This window comes from Corythoichthys intestinalis, chromosome 15 (genome assembly GCF_030265065.1).
Source record: "Corythoichthys intestinalis isolate RoL2023-P3 chromosome 15, ASM3026506v1, whole genome shotgun sequence".
NCBI classification, from domain to species: domain Eukaryota; kingdom Metazoa; phylum Chordata; class Actinopteri; order Syngnathiformes; family Syngnathidae; genus Corythoichthys; species Corythoichthys intestinalis.
This window is the reverse complement of record NC_080409.1, coordinates 40,169,646-40,186,440: the sequence shown is the minus strand read 5'-3', so window position 1 is coordinate 40,186,440 and position 16,795 is coordinate 40,169,646. Positions and strand designations below refer to the sequence as shown.

Here is a 16,795-nt window from a genome sequence, read left to right as displayed (position 1 = left end):
ACAGCGTGGCCTGACACTCTTGTGACCTCCTTCCTAGAATGCGCACCTGACTTAAGCAACCCTGCGTCTGCCGGCACATACGCGCTGGATGAAATAGGTCGAGCCAAAGATGCGTTTGTGCGATATTTCTCCGACGAGGAAGGTACTCAAGCACACGCCTGCCTCTCTCTAATCCAGGGGTATCCAATTTTTGCTCAGTTTTTATTGCCTGCAGCAAATTATAAAAATAACATTGACTATGGACCACACAAGAAGCTTAAATTAGGTCTACATTCAGTTGCACTTCTCAAATTTAAACACAAGATGGAGCTTTTCACTCAAACAGTGTGTGTCCATTAGTTCAAAGGTCAAAACCTAACATGTTGAAATATATGAAGAAAACTGTAGAGGTCAAGTATTTTTGTTTTACGTGAATTTCTGTCAAACGACTAAATTTTGAATCAAGTTAATCACAGCTTAAAAATTAATTAATGGTAATTAATCGCAATTCAAACCATCTCTAAAATATGCTATATTTTTCTATAAATTATTGTTGGAATGGAAAGATAAGACACAAGACGGACTTAAACATTCAATATACTGTATATAAGTACTGTATTTTTTTATTCCAACAATAAATCCACAAGATGGCATTAACATTATTAACATTCTTTCTGTTAAAGGAATCCACGGATAGAAAAACTTGTAGTTCTTAAAAAATTTGAATGCAAGTTATAGTAATTTTATATTAAAACCCCACTGTATGTTTTCGTTTTAATAAAACTTATAAAATGTTCAATCAAAAAATAGGAATATTATTTTTGTTGTATTGTACTTTCACTAAATGATACTGTAGGGACTTAACTGTTCCACCCAAATGCATGATGGGAAGTTGGGCAACAATGACTGTCATTGGTGGCTGAAAAATGGTATACAGTATGTTCTGCGTTGTGTTCAATTAGGCGTGTTAAGAAAAAGATTGTCTCCTGCGCCGCCTTAATGCATGATCGGAAGTTGGACAACCATGACTGTCAGTAGTGGCTGCAAATGGTATACAATATGTTCTGTGTTGTGTTCAATTAGGCGTGTTAAGAAAAAGATCGTCTCTTGCTCTGCCCAAATGCATGATGGGAAGTTGGGCAACCATTACTGTTAGTAGTGGCTGCCAAAGCTTAAGCCAATAAAGGCGTGGTCCAATGAACGCTTGTGTCCACTCGCATTCCTCTGCCTTTTCGCTCGCCACGTGCTAAAACGGCGTCACTGTAAAATGTTTCAGGCAACACATGAACGGGTCGTTCTGTGCATGCGTTAATTGCATCAAATATTTTAACGTGATTAATTTTAAAAATTAATTACTACCCGTTAAATACATTTGCAAGCGATAAATTTGACAGCCCTAGAATAAACCTATATGAAAATAAGTGAGAATTTGAACCATTTTGTTTGTTCTGTTTTTTTTGTTTTTTTTTTTTTGCTGTTGCAGGACATTTTCTCTTAGTTTTGTAAATTTCTCTTAGAATCCAGTCAAAATAGATTGGACATCTGTCGCCGTCAATGCCAACCAGTGAGTTAATCCCGTATTTTTCGGACTATAAATTGCACCTGAGTATCAGTCGTGCTAGCAAGAAATGGCCAAAGAAGAGGAAAAAAAAACATATAGGTCGCACAGGGGAATAAGTCACATTTTAGGTCGATGTTATATGATAAAATCCAACACCAAGAACAGACATGTCATCTTGAGAGGCAATTTAAAATAAAAAATAGAATAATGAACACCAGGCTGAATAACTGTATGGTATGCTAACGTTACATGACGCATAAACAACGAACTGAGAATGTGGCCAGTATGTTAACGTTGCATAATTATTAAAAGTTATTCAGATAACTAGAGCTTAAAGAACATGCTAACAAGTTTACCAAACCATCGGTGTCACTCCAAATCACTAAATCCAATGAAATCATTTTGTTCAGCCCTTCTCAGTTGTTTTTATAAGTTACCGCCAATTTTGAAGCACAGGCCTTGAGCACCCTCTTCCGGTTTAGTGTGAAACAGTGTTGTTTTTGGGAAGCCCTTTTAATTTTCGTCTTAGTCTTTTGGAAAAAAATACTTAGTAGTCTCAGTCATATTTTGGTCAATTCAAAATGTGTTTGTTTTCGTCTAGTTTTAGTCGACGAAAATTCAGACAAATTTCGTCTAGTATTAGTCGACAGTTACTCAAAATGTTTTCGTCTGTAAATTTAAGTCCATTAGTAAATTAATAAATAAAAGATTTCCAACAATTTCGAATGAACATTGACAGACGAGCATGTAGCTTGTGCATGGACATCACCATCTCCGTGATGATAATACACAGTTCAGAAGGAAAACAGTACATTATTTTCAATTCATTAAACTCACCTGGACACCACAAATTGAATGTAAAGTTTTCCAAGAGTTAAAGATGACACACCACACTAAATGCTAATGCTAACATGAACGCTATGCTAACGCTACAAGTTACATTTCGTGTCTGATGATCACTCAGTACAGACCTTGAAAGGCTGAAGTAACTTGGCATATTTAGCCAAGAAAGGAAAACAAAACTTACCAAGCAGCGCCTGACATGTGTTTCACAAAAGTAGCCTGGAGTTAGCGTGTGTGTGGCTGCGGCGGCGCACCTCGTCACATGAGTGACACGGCCAAACACTTCTACGATGCGTGCTAACTACACATACGATAAGAAAATGTCACACATTGTGAACTTGTGAAGGTAACTATGGCAAATTTTCATGTTGTTCTCATGTCGTGAGATGTAAAGTGGCATCCATATCATTATGTTTTAGTCTCTCAAGACACGTTTTTAGCTCGTCACGTCATCGTCATGACAAAATTGTTCGTTGACGAAATATTTTTGTTATTGCTGTTGTTGACAAAAACGACACTGGTGTGAAAAACACGTGTAAAATGACATTATAATGGGTTACGAAGTTTGCATAATTGTTTGCATTAGTCTAACACATTCATTATAGTAAAGCATCTAACTATAGTTTAGGCAGACTTCACTCCATGCCCTTGGACACAGTAAAGTAAATCACCTTATCAGCCCTGTCGGGGCTCATGAGGGGGAAATGAAAAAGATGGTACCGTTTCTCGTAGGCACCGTCTAACTGTTTGCATTACTCTAACACACGTAATACAATCAATCAGGGAATAGTATCATTTCTACCGTACTCAAGGATTGTTTGTACTACTCTAAAACACCTAATATAAAATAAATAGCACACCATAGTTTAATGAAAAGAAGCAGAATACATACACAACGCCATCTTATCACAGAAGCCCAACGTGTGCGTCACGAGCAAAATTGACGCACCAAGTATCGCAATCAGTTCTCCCGGCCACTCCAAGGACAAACAGCAGGGCGCTCTATCCTAAAACAAGTAGCGTCTCACCCAGCCAGGATAACAAAGTTGATAGCAGGCGCTTGGGACGTCAAGACCAGCGTCGGTCGCTGTGGCAACCACGTCCCAGCCACGAAGGAGGACGCACGAACCTAATCGCCCAAAACCGGCCAGAGAGATTATCCCAAGACAACACCCAGCCACACCTTCGGCCCGGCCCACTCCACCGCAGCTTTCAAAAAGACTGGACACTGAGATAACAAACGGTTCGCTGCTCGGGATCATTGCTATTAGAGGTGTGCATCAGCACTGCCCTTACGATTCGATTACGATTCGGAGGGCCATGATTTGATTCGATTCGATTCAGAGGGTCACGATTCGATTCGGTTTGATTCGGCAACATCGCGATGCATTACAGCCTGGGATGCATTAAAATTCTAAAGCAAAGCATATTTTTCGTGAATCATGAGGCAACACAACTGGTCAGACATTAAACAACTTTTTATTGACTCTTGTGTCACTCCTGGTTGAAGTCAAATGAAAATACTTTCAGATATATGTATTAAAAAAAAAAAAAAATCACAGCATTTCATTAATGCTTTGAATGAGACCAGGGCTTTCTCTTTTTTTTTTTTTTTTTACACACAGTAGCAGCCTTTCACACTGTGCAACATCTGAACTCCTGTGCAAAATCAGTAATAACAGTCACTGTGTTTTAGTCACAACGACCCATCAATAAAAATATTCAAGTAATTATTAAAGAAAATGACAAAGAAAATATTTTAGTCCAGCAGCTACTTTATCGCAATATCAATCCAGGGATCAGTTTAGTTGCAAACAAAACATTAACTAAATTGCAATGTAGAAAAGTAAAATGTAGGCCTAGCCCACTATATATGTGCAGTAGAGGTTAGATCGGGCCTAAAAAATCCAGCCCAACCCGACACGCCCGCTTTTTTTTTTTTCGTTGGAGTGACGTGAAAAAAAAAAAAAAACGCAGCAGCAGCAATTTATTTTCATTTCTTCGAGTTGGCAGAAAAAACACAAGTTTTCTTAATGTTTAAATAGTCTACATATTTTTTATGATCATTATAAAAGCTTTTACACAACCAAATAACGCCGTGAAAGTTTAATATTAAAAAAAAAAAAAAAAAACGGTTTTGCAGACACACAGAGGAGAAGATTCAAAAGGATCACATTTGTGTTGCCTTTGTGTGCATAAATAAAAGTGTCTTTCGTAACGAATTCTCAGTTGGCGGAAAAAAAGTGTACTTAATGTTTAAATAGTCTACATATTTTTATGATCATTATAAAATCATTTACACAACCAAATAACGCTAGGAAAGTTTAATATAAAACATGCGGGCCACGGCGTTCATGTGCGCGCACAAGCAAATGCACAATACAGAGAGCCTGCTCTCGGTTTTATCCCTTTTTTCTTTTTTTTTTTAATATAATTTATTAGTCCAGCGCGGCGGCCCGACCCGAACGTGAATCGGGTTGGGTTGGGCCCAAAATGTTAATCGAGTTCGGGCACAAGATCTAACCACTAAGAGATAGGACATAACATAACAATGGCTGAAGCGGAGAAAGAGGGAGCGAGAAAGATTATTGATGCACCTAAGACATTGAAAACAGACATCTGGAGACATTTTGGCTTCTACGAGGTTGGTGGGAAACTTGACCAGAGTTATGCGGTGTGTAAAAAATGAAACATGAGAATAATAATACATAAGGGGAAACCAAATCCGTTGCATCACCGGAATTGCGCAGGGAAGATTTTTGAACGTACTTATATATTTTTAAATGGGCTGAATCGATTCGGCTTGTTGCCCGCATCGAATCGAATCGTCCATGCCCAGCATCGGGATGCATTGCCGCATCGATTATTGTTGACACCACTAATTGCTATGTAGCCATTGTTTTGACGACCTTGGATCCAGATTGTACCTCCGTCGTCTGTTTTTGCCTTGTTTTTTGACCATTGTCGACGAATAAATTGTCAACCTGTTTTCGGTGAGCCTACTTCAAACTTCTGGAACAGAGGGCTAACACAGTAAGGGAACGCGCGGAATATTGGTCCCCACCGGTTGACTCACGGAGGCGGCATCAGCAGAGCGGCACTTCGTTCGGCTGTCGCCGTTTCCGCGGCTTGGCGGTGGGGCCGAATCCCTTCAGTTAGTAATTTCACGCATTAGTCGCTCCAGAGTATAGGTCGCACCTCCTGCCAAACTATGAAAAAAACTGCGACTTATAGTCCGAAAAATATGGTCATTAAAAATAAATACATTTTAAAAACCTGATGTTTCTAACCTGATTCCCATACTCTGTTTCACAAATGAAATTGGAAAGTTTTCAAGTTGGCTCTTGCATCCTCTAATTTTCCTGAAAGCGGAAATAGTTTGGACAACCCTGCTCTAATCACACAATTGTCCTCCTGACCACAGGTGTTTTCTACCTGAGTTATGTGGATCCAGTGGTGACGGGTAGAAAACTTTTCCACTCCGCTGATGAGTGTGTGTCCGGGGCTGCGGCGTCCCTCAGGGACACGGTCTGTGCCGCTGTGGACGCCGTGTTGTACTCTATAGCGCATATCTATAAAGGTGGGTCAATTACATTGTTAATATCTTACACTTGAAATCATTTTCTGCTGTTAACCAAAACAGCAGAACAATTTCTTGATTTGTGACAAGTCAGTGGCGCAATTTTAAAGGTGATTTTGGTTTAAAATGATGTCGCTCCACAGTGTTGTCTTCAGGTACAATAGACCTGAGCTTCATGGATCCGGTTCCGTGGTGCCGAGGACTGTTCTCCTGCACAAATAACTTTGTGTGCCGCCTGATGGGTTCCATTCAACAGCTTCTCTGTGGCATCTTGGACTCAGTTCTCGATTTAATTCGAGGTATTTACTTCTTTGTTGACCTAAAGGGAAGTTTGGGGTCAAAAAAAGAGCAAGTCGCAACTGCAAAACGAGTCATAGGTTTTGGTATAAACAAAACAAGTAGAATCTCAGTTTTCCTAAAACAGATGAACCATTTTGCTAGGATGTTTTATCTGTGACTCTTTTGTCCTTAGCAACCAGCATGTTTGTGAATAGTTAGAATGACTAGATTTTTCATAAAAGCTCAGTAGATACCGAGGAACAATTTATTGTCAGTTGCAGCTAGGGTTGTTCCGATCATGTTTTTTTGCTCTCGATCCGATCCCGATCGTTTTAGTTTGAGTATCTGCCGATCCGGATATTTCCCGATCCAATTGCTTTTTTTTTCTCCCGATTCAATTCCAATCATTCCCGATAATTTTTCCCGATCATATACATTTCGGCAATGCATTAAGAAAAAAATGAACAAAACTCGGCCAAATATATACATTCAACATACAGTACATAAGTACTGTATTTGTTTATTATTACAATAAATCCTCAATATGGCATTGACATTAATAACATTCTTTCTGTGAGAGGGGTCCACGGATAGAAAAACTTGTGACTTTGTATATTGTGACTAAATATTGCCATCTAGAGTATTTGTTGAGCTTTCAGTAAATGATACCGTAGCCATGCCCAAATGCATGATGGGAAGTGGAACCATGACTGTGCATAGTGCTACCAATTGATATATCTTCTCTGCGTTGGGAAATAACATAAGGTGTTAAGTAAAAGATCAATTGCTACCTTGCTTCCCACATTGCTTCCCATGATATTTCTAATCGTAGGGAGAGGGATTGTAAGGCTTTAGCCAATTAAAAAAAGGCTCCAAAGGCTGCCAAAATTTACTCTACTCATTTAACGCTGCCTTTTATCTCTATATATAGGTAAAACGGCGCCATTACAGATTGAGTGCGACAATGCGCGAGTGGGTCGTGCAGTGCATGCATTAATTGCGTTAAATATTTTAACGTGATATATTTTTTAAAAAATTAATTACCGCCGTTATCGGGATAAATTTGATAACCCTACCTTAAGCCTAAACTAAAGACTCTGGATGAGTGTAACATATAATGTCTGTAACGTTAAATGCAATTAGAAAACAATTTAATTAAAAAATATATATATATTAAAAAACGGCATGGCCGATATTTTTTTGCCGATTCCGATACTTTGAAAATGACGTGATCGGACCCGATCGATCGGGACATCTCTAGTTGCAGCCATTAATTAATGACTTGAATGTGTTTCGAATCATTTCAGTTTTCAAATGAATTCCGAAACAGCTTCATTGAACTGCATCAACAACCAAGAGGTTTTGACTGATTTGATTGATTGATATTCAAACCTGAAACAATACAGTGATCCCTTATTTTTAACGGTTAATGTGGACCAGAACCCGCGGCGATAAGTGAAAAGATAAGTAACCCCCCCCCCCCGCCAAAAAAAAAAAACACATTTTTTGTGTGTGTGTGTGTGTGTGTGTGTGTGTGTGTGTGTGTGTGTGTGTGTGTGTGTGTTTAATGTATTTATTCATATTTAGCATTGAAAAGCGGTATAGTGGTGTGAAAAAGTATCTGAACCTTTTGAAATTTCGCGAATTTCTGCATAAAATCACCATCAAATGTGATCTGAGTTTTGACTAAATCACACAGATGAAAAAACAGTGTCTGCTTTCACTAAAACCACCCAAACATTTATACAGTGGGGCAAATAAGTATTTAGTCAACCACTAATTGTGCAAGTTCTCCCACTTGAAAATATTAGAGAGGCCTGTAATTGTCAACATGGTTAAACCTCAACCATGAGGGACAGAATGTGGGGAAAAAAACAGAAAATCACATTGTTTGATTTTTATTTTTTAAATATTTGCAAATCATGGTGGAAAATAAGTATTTGGTCAATACCAAAAGTTCATCTCAATACTTTGTTATGTACCCTTTGTTGGCAATAACTGAGGCCAAACGTTTTCTGTAACTCTTCACAAGCTTTTCACACACTGTTGCTGGTATTTTGGCCCATTCCTCCATGCAGATCTCCTCTAGAGCAGTGATGTTTCGGGGCTGTCGTTGGGCAACACGAACTTTCAACTCCCTCCGCAGATTTTCTATGGGGTTGAGACTTGGAGACTGGCTCGGCCACTCCAGGACCTTAAAATGCTTCTTACGAAGCCACTCCTTTGTTGCCCTGGCTGTGTGTTTGGGGTCATTGTCATGCTGAAAGACCCAGCCACATCTCATCTTTCATCTTGAGATTTTCACTCAAAATATCTCGATACATGGCCCCATTCATTCTTTCCTTTACACAGATCAGTCGTCCTGATCCCTTTGCAGAAAAACAGCCCCAAAGCATGATGTTTCCACCCCCATGCTTCACAGTGGGTATGGTGCAATTCATTATTATTTTTCTTCCAAACAAGAGAACCTGTGTTTCTACCAGAAAGTTCTATTTTGGTTTCATCTGACCATAACACATTCTCCCAGTCCTCTTCTGGATCATCTAAATGCTCTCTAGCGAACCGCAGACGGGCCTGGGCGTGTACTTTCTTCAGCAGGGGGGCACGTCTGGCAGTGCAGGATTTGAGTCCCTGGCGGCGCATTGTGTTAGTGATAGTAGCCTTTGTCACTGTGGTCCCAGCTCTCTGTAGGTCATTCACTAGGTCCCCCCATGTGGTTCTGGGATTTTTACTCCCCGTTCTTGTTATCATTTTGACGCCACGGGGTGAGTAGGGAGTTGAAAGTCCGTGTTGCCCAACAACAGCCCCAAAACATCACTGCTCTAGAGGAGATCTGCATGGAGGAATGGGCCAAAATACTAACAACAGTGTGTGAAAAGCTTGTGAAGAGTTACAGAAAACGTTTAGCCTTCGTTATTGCCAACAAAGGGTACAAAACAAAGTATTGAGATGAACTTTTGGTATAGATCAAATACTTATTTTCCACCATGATTTGCAAATAAATTCTTTAAAAATCAAACAATGTGATTTTCTGGATTTTTTTCCCACATTCTGTCTCTCATGGTTGAGGTTTACCCATGTTGGCAATTACAGGCCTCTCTAATATTTTCAAGTGTGAGAACAATTTGTGGTTGACTAAATACTTATTTGCCCCACTGTAGCTTTTCATATTTTAATGAGGATAACACACAAACAATGAAAAATAAGTAAGTTAACCCTCTGCCTAAGGAGACTTAAAGAGCAATTGAAACCAAACAAAATTTTGTCATCCAACATGCCTCCGAGCATGCATTGCAGCGCTACAGATGTAAATAACAATCAAAATTTATGTTCTGTGCTAATTATTTTTTCAGTTACTGTTCCAGTTGTTTCATTGATTGCTATTTATGGTATCTGGTAACACTTTAATTGACAGTGGCACCATAAGACTGTCATAAGACCATCATAATTATGACATGACACTGCCATGAGCATTAATGAATGCTTATCACAGATGTTATTTTGTGTCATCCGGCAAATTATCTCACTTGTGAATGGATGTAAAGATCCGAGCTGGACATAAATGGATTAAGTGACATAATTAAGAATGTCATTAATGTCCATCCGCTGTCAAAGACAGTGTTACCTATTAACCCAAATAAATCAACAAATAAGCCGCACGGGACTAGAAGCCGCAGGTTTCAAAATGAGGGGAAAAAGTAGCGGCTTATAGTCCGAAAATTACGGTACGTTTTACAAAATGCCGATTTTAGAACACGTGGCGAAGTTCATTTCATGGTATTGGGACTTTTATCTCGTAATCTCTCTGTGCGACTTAACTTCCAACTGATTTTGCTTTGTCTAGGCCACACTTGTTCAAACTGTGAGTAGATTACACTCCATTCAAGTATTTCTCGCTTGAAAACTGCATAGTCTTCCTTTAAATAACACTTTTTGAAACATGAAAAAAAAATGCTGTTTATATGTTTGTTTTGAAGGAAGCATCGACATCAGCTTTTTGGACCCGGTGGCGTTCGGTGGGAACGTCGTCAGCGTCGCAAACGACACTGTCAACAAAATAACAGGCGGTCTGCAGGAAGTGATGGCGGTCACTACAGACGGCGTGGTTGACATCGTCAATGGCTAGTGCTTGTGAATCTTCACTTTAAAAAATAAAAAATTTTATTACTCATGCAAACTTAACTTTTCAAGCGCCAAAATTGCAAAATTGCGACAAGCAATATTGCGGACTTTAACAAGCCAGAGTTGCAAATACAGTGGGGTAAATAAATATTTATTCAACCACTAATTGTGCAAGTTCTCCCACTTGAAAATATTAGAGAGGCCTATAATTGTCAACATGGGTAAACCTCAACTATGAGAGACAGAATGTGGAGAAAAAAAAACAGAAAATCACATTGTTTGATTTTTAAAGAATTTATTTGCAAATCATGGTGGAAAATAAGTATTTGGTCAATAGAAAAAGTTCATCTCAATACTTTGTTATGTACCCTTTGTTGGTAATAACGGAGCGCAAACGTTTTCTGTACCTCTTCACAAGCTTTTCACACACTGTTGCTGGTATTTTGGCCTATTCCTCGATGCAGATCTCCTCTAGAGCAGTGATGTTTTGGGGCTGTCGTTGGGCAACACGGACTTTCAACTCCCTCCTCACCCCGTGGCGTCAAAATGATAACAAGAACGGTGAGCAAAAACCCCAGAACCACACGGGGGACCTCGTGAATTACGTACAAAGAGCTGGGACCACAGTAGCAAAGGCTACTTACTATCAGTAACACAATGTGCCACCAGGGACTCAAATCCTGCACTGCCAGACGTGTCCCCCTGCTCTTCAGCAGTCCAGGCCCGTCTGCGGTTCACTAAAAAGCATTTGGATGATTCAGAAGAGGACTGGGAGAATGTGTTATGGTCAGATGAAACCAAAAAAGAACTTTTTGGTAGAAACACAGGTCCTCGTGTTTGGAGGAAAAAGAATACTGAATTTCACCATACCCACTGTGAAGCATGGGGGTGGAAACATCATGCTTTGGGGCTGTTTTTCTGCAAAGGGATCAGGACGACTGATCTGTGTAAAGGAAAGAATGAATGGGGCCATGTATCGAGAGATTTTGAGTGAAAATCCCCTTCCATCAGCAAGGGCATTGAAGATGAGACGTGGCTGGGTCTTTCAGCATGACAATGATCCCAAACACACAGCCAGGGTAACAAAGGAGTGGCTTCGTAAGAAGCATTTCAAGGGCCTGGAGTGGCCTAGCCAGTCTCCAGATCTCAACCCCATAGAAAATCTGTGGATGGAGTTGAAAGTCTGTGTTGCCCAATGACAGCCCCAAAACATCACTGCTCTAGAGGAGATCTGCATGGAGGAATAGGTCAAAATACCAGCAATACCATGATTTGCAAAGAAATTCTTTGAAAATCAAACAATGTGATTTTCTGCTTTTTTTCCCACATTCTGTCTCTCATGGTTGAGGTTTACCCATGTTAACAATTACAGGCCTCTCTAATATTTTCAAGTGGCAGAATTTGCACAATTAGTGGTTGACTAAATACTTATTTGCCCCACTGTATGGTGCCTCATGTAGTTACTACTACTAGTACGACAGATGGCAGACATCCGGTACGACAGATGCCAGACATCCGGCATGTTTCTCGTTCATCTGCCATCTTCTGGTGTAAAGTAGTAACTACATGAGGCAATGTTGCTTGTAGCAATTTTGCGACTTTGGTAATTAAATAGTTAACTCAAATTCTTCATTATCTTAACTAAATTGTTATTTTGTGTTTTCCGAAGTCATTTTGTCGAGTTAGCTCAGTTATCTGTGAATTCCGTAGCCATGTTGTTGGCTCGGGTTTGAATCTTGTTTACCCTAACTAAATGATAAACTTAGTCCAGTTCACTAAAGATTTTGATTTCAAACTACTTAACGAATTCCAGTTTATTATACTCTTCAGTTTATGGTGTTAACTTGATTTTTTAAATTTTCCATCAAAACTTGAAATTTCAGCCCACTTATTATTTTTTAACAATTTAAAGCAACACTGGGTAACTTTTCAACCTTTATCAAATATTTTCATATATTACTTTGACATTATTATAATATTACATTTTGTCAACTGACAACTAGTTGAATGAGACCTCTTTTATATCTTGAAGGAGTCGTTATTGCTTTCACCAGCACTAATTAACTTTGAGGAGGGTGGCAGGGCCATCTGCCCGTAGTTAGCTGGGATAGGCTCCAGCACCTCTGCGACCCTCGTGAGGAAAAGTGGCATGGAAAATGAATGAATGAGGGTGGCAGGAACCCTGCCACACAAAAAACTACAAATGTGCCGACTGCTTTGCGGCATTCGTCACTTCCCCCTTTCCCCATTCATTATAAAGACGGAAGTCAATGCGAATGCTTTCGTGCAAATTCTGCAAAGATGGCAGAGTAACAAAAGACAAAAAGTTTTGTCCAAGGAGGGGAAAAAAAAGGAGGCTACCAAGATACTCAAGAAAAAACATTGGCTCTGGCGTGCTGACGAGTTCAGGTGGGGAAGTTAGCCACACTAAGTCACATGGTTGCTAACCGTCACATGCTGTTGTTGTTAAACTGGATTCGTTACTGGGGTTGTTCCGATCATGTTTTTTTGCTCCTGATCCGATCCCGATCGTTTTGAGTATCTGCCGATCCCGATATTTCCCGATCTGATTGCTTTTTTTTTTGCTCCCGATTCAATTCCAATCATTCCCGATAATTTTTCCCGATCATATACATTTTGGCAATGCATTAAGACAAAAATGAATAAAACTCGGACGAATATATACATTCAACATACAGTACATAAGTATTGTATTTGTTTATTATGACAATAAATCCTCAAGATGTCATTTACATTATTAACATTCTTTCTCTGAGAGGGATTCACGGATAGAAAGACTTGTAATTCTTAAAGGATAAATGTGACTTTGTATATTGTGACTAAATATTGCCATCCAGTGTATTTGTTGAGCTTTCAGTAAATGATACTGTAGCCATTTAAGCGTTCTGCCCAAATGCATGATGGGAAGTGCAACCATGATTGTGCGTTATATAATTTATATATCTTCTCTGCGTTGGGAAATAACATAGGGTGTTAAGAAAAAGATAAATTACTACCTTTCTTCCCCACATTGCTTCTCACGATATTTCTAATTGTTGAGAGAGGGTTTGTAAGGCTTTAGCCAATTAAAAAAAGGCTCCAAATACTGCCAAAATTCACTCTACTCATTTTACGCTGCCTTTTAGCTCTATATACGTGTAAAACGGTGCCTTTATAGACTGAACGCGACACTGCGTGAGTGGGTCGTGCAGCGCATGCGTTAATTACGTTTAACGTGATTAATTTAAAAAATTTGAATTACCGCCGTTAACGTGCTAAATTTGATAGCCCTACTTTAGGCCAAAACTAAAGACTCTGGATGAGTGTAAGAGATTTTGTCTGTAACGTTAAATACACTCTTTCACACACGCCGAAATACCGGGAAAATCGCGGGATTTAAACGGGTAGCCCCTATGTGTGAAACCAATTTCCCGGGTCAACTGACACGGAGATCACGCAGACATTTCAAGGGGCGTTTCTTAGTATAAATCCGGGACTTTCCATTGAGACAGCCGATGTCCACCAAAAAAGACGTAATGTCCAGGTTATGAAATTGCGCCAGCAGCCCTCTCTGCACAGAAAGCGCCAGTGGGCAACACGAGACAAGTCTGTGAAAGTGTCCAACCCGCGTCATTCTCGGGACATTTTTACATGCGTGAAAGCAATGACGCGAGTAAATCCCGCGTCACCTTACACGGGAATTTCCCTGGATAAGTGTGTGAAAAGGGCTTGTTGCTATTCATCTATCACACAGCCGATGGAAACAGAAATTTAATTTAATCCAGGGGTCCCCAACCTTTTTTGCACCACGGACCGGTGTTATATGGGTCTTTTTTTTCACGGACCAGTGTTCTGACAAATTTTGCAACCCATCAAAAATTGCAACGATGCGGCTCTGCATACATAGCCGCAAAATGCGCAAATGCAGCGATTCCAAAGTAAACACTACAAACTTTCTTGAAAGAAAGGAATATTAACTTACGTTTGATCATGGAAGGACTTGTAGAAAAGTTCTCCTCAGATTTATCCTGCCATGTAAGCTGCACACAACAGCTGCACACCGCGCTCACCATTAACGACTTCGCCTTGTCGTTAAACATTAATTAAGAAGCCCGCTTCACAAAGATACGATGTTGGTAATTGTAGCAAGGTTTTCAATGCTCTTGTCGCGATGTCAGGATATTCCAGAATGACTTTAATCCAGAACCTCGGTAGAGTTGTTGTCTCAAATGCAAGTTTAATAAGGTCGCCGTCATTTGCGATCTCTCTGTTTATTCACAAACGGGTCACGAATCCACTCCTTCGCAGTTCGTGGGTCTTCGAGGTTGTAGGCTCGTCAGGTGCCCTTTTTTGCCGTAAAAATATCCTTTTCGCAGTAAAAATATCTCCAAAGACGTCTGTTTTCCAGTTATCTTCGCTCGTGTGGGGGCTAATTATTTCCGGGAACAAATGTGCTGCGCCCGCGGCCAAGTAATACGTTATTATCGAGGACAAGCGCACATACTGTAGATATATTATATACACAAACAAGATGTCCTGCTAGCAGTCCAATCAATGGACTTCTATGACAACATTGTAATCTATCCCGTAGTATTATATCTAGAGTACACAGGGATATTGGTGTGTTAAGCAGGGGCACAGGGTTAATTCGGCCAGAATGCGGTCGTTATTAAATTATTATTTCTGTGCGGCCCGGTAGCAAATGCGCCACGGACCGGTACCGGTCCGCGGCCCGGCAGATGGGGACCCCTGATTTAGTCCATCTGCAGGCAACCAGGATATCATGATTTTATGACACTGTGCGGGTGTGCGCCGGTCCTCATGGGAAATTGTCTTCTTCAAGGCATAAAACTACCACTTTTGTCCACCAGCGTCGCTAAAATCGAGCAAAACTGTTACCGAGTGTTGCATTAACGTCACCTGAATGATTATGTTTCAGTGCCATTGACAATGACCTACGTCCAATCCACTTGAACAGTGAGAGGCTTGCAGGAGTCAACTGCCAACTCTCCTGGTTCAGTGGATTGGACATCTGTCACTGTCAGTGGCAGACAGTTAAGACTTGTACATTTCTTGTCTTTAATCAGACATCCAGGCAACACTATACTTCAGCCCCTCCGCCGCCCTTAACAGAACGACCCAGATCGTCACAGAGCAGTACCGCCTGCTAGTTGACACCATTGTGGGGTACTTGCCCGACGTCACCTTGGATCCTGCCAAAGCGGTGGAAGATGCCGCGTTGGCGCTGACTGACAAGAAGGATTTGTTCATGGCCTACATGTCGGCCATGATTGTTGGACAGCAAGGTAATTCGATCAGGGCAATACAATCATATTCAGTGAGCGGTGATTGCAGTTTTTTTTGTTGTTGTTGTTCTCAGCCGAGCCTGTTGCTTCACCGCCTGAGGACGTCATTCATGAAAAAGGTTGTTTATAAACCTCACATTCTAACAAGTAAAACTATTAATGGGAAAAGTCGCTTCTTAAATTGTTTTGTTGTCGTCTTTGTTTAGATGAAAGCATACCATCTTACTCAGACAGACAAATAGTGAGGCGAAAAGGTGAGAGTTTTTTTATGTGTCATTAAAGAGGAAGTTCAGAATTTTTGACATCAGGCTTAATCTTCGAGTTAGCAAGGGTTTAATTCAGGAGTCGAGAACCAATGGCTCACAAGCCAGATCTGGCTCTTTTAACGGCTGCATCTGGCTCGCAGACAAATCTTTAATTATTAAAAACAAAAACAAAACAAAAAGTCTCGTTATACTCCTTTGCGCATTGCGCGAAACGGCGACGGTCACTGGTCATATGCTGGTGTTGTGCTGTAATGAGCAAACGTGACTTTTGCGGCGTATGTTAACTTTTTTTTTTCGCTCCGACAACACTCGCGCAATTCGCACTACATATCATCAAATAGCAACCTAGATGTGCTACGTTAGATCCCCCCAAGTCCCATGCCATTGGCTGCGTGATCCAGGGTGATCATGGGACACGTAGTCCGTATACTACAACCAGCAACTAGAAAGCCGGTTCGCGGTAATTTTAGTGGGAAAGTGGCAAACATACATGTCGTTGTGTCTATCTATATATTTTTTATCCATCAATCGCATTGGCAACGCAGATGAGGAAGAGACACTGTTCAAATTGGGTCGCCGTATTTTGTTGCTGTCGAAAATAGCGGACAATGTGCGCATGTGCATGAAGTAAACTTACCTCAATTTTAGTTTTGTTTTCCGCGTTTGTCAGCTAATTTTAAAAACCCTTTCGAGAAGATGGCAAAAAGAAAAAAAGGCAAGAAGTATCGTACTTTTCAGCAGGAACGGAAAGAGGAATTTTTATTTGTGGAGAGTTTTTGACGACTTGTCGGATAAGGACAAGATAATTAAACGGATAAAAGACAAGCCTGTGTCGGCGAGAAGAACTATTCACGATCTT

General features: G+C 40.3%; 1 protein-coding gene across 6 annotated transcripts in view; it reads left to right on the top strand.

The window, feature by feature from the left end:
* The window catches only part of si:ch211-266g18.10 (titin), a 66,195-nt gene that overhangs the window by 10,266 nt on the left and 39,134 nt on the right, over positions 1-16,795 (top strand). For 5 of the 6 annotated variants that reach the window (XM_057860032.1, XM_057860035.1, XM_057860031.1 and 2 more), the window contains exons 4-10: positions 38-142; positions 5,808-5,963; positions 6,107-6,262; positions 10,220-10,363; positions 15,452-15,670; positions 15,745-15,789; positions 15,877-15,924. In XM_057860032.1, the coding sequence (XP_057716015.1) occupies positions 38-142; positions 5,808-5,963; positions 6,107-6,262; positions 10,220-10,363; positions 15,452-15,670; positions 15,745-15,789; positions 15,877-15,924 (873 nt within the window). The remainder of the gene's footprint in view (positions 1-37; positions 143-5,807; positions 5,964-6,106; positions 6,263-10,219; positions 10,364-15,451; positions 15,671-15,744; positions 15,790-15,876; positions 15,925-16,795) is intronic. The other variant, XM_057860034.1, reaches the window with a different exon arrangement.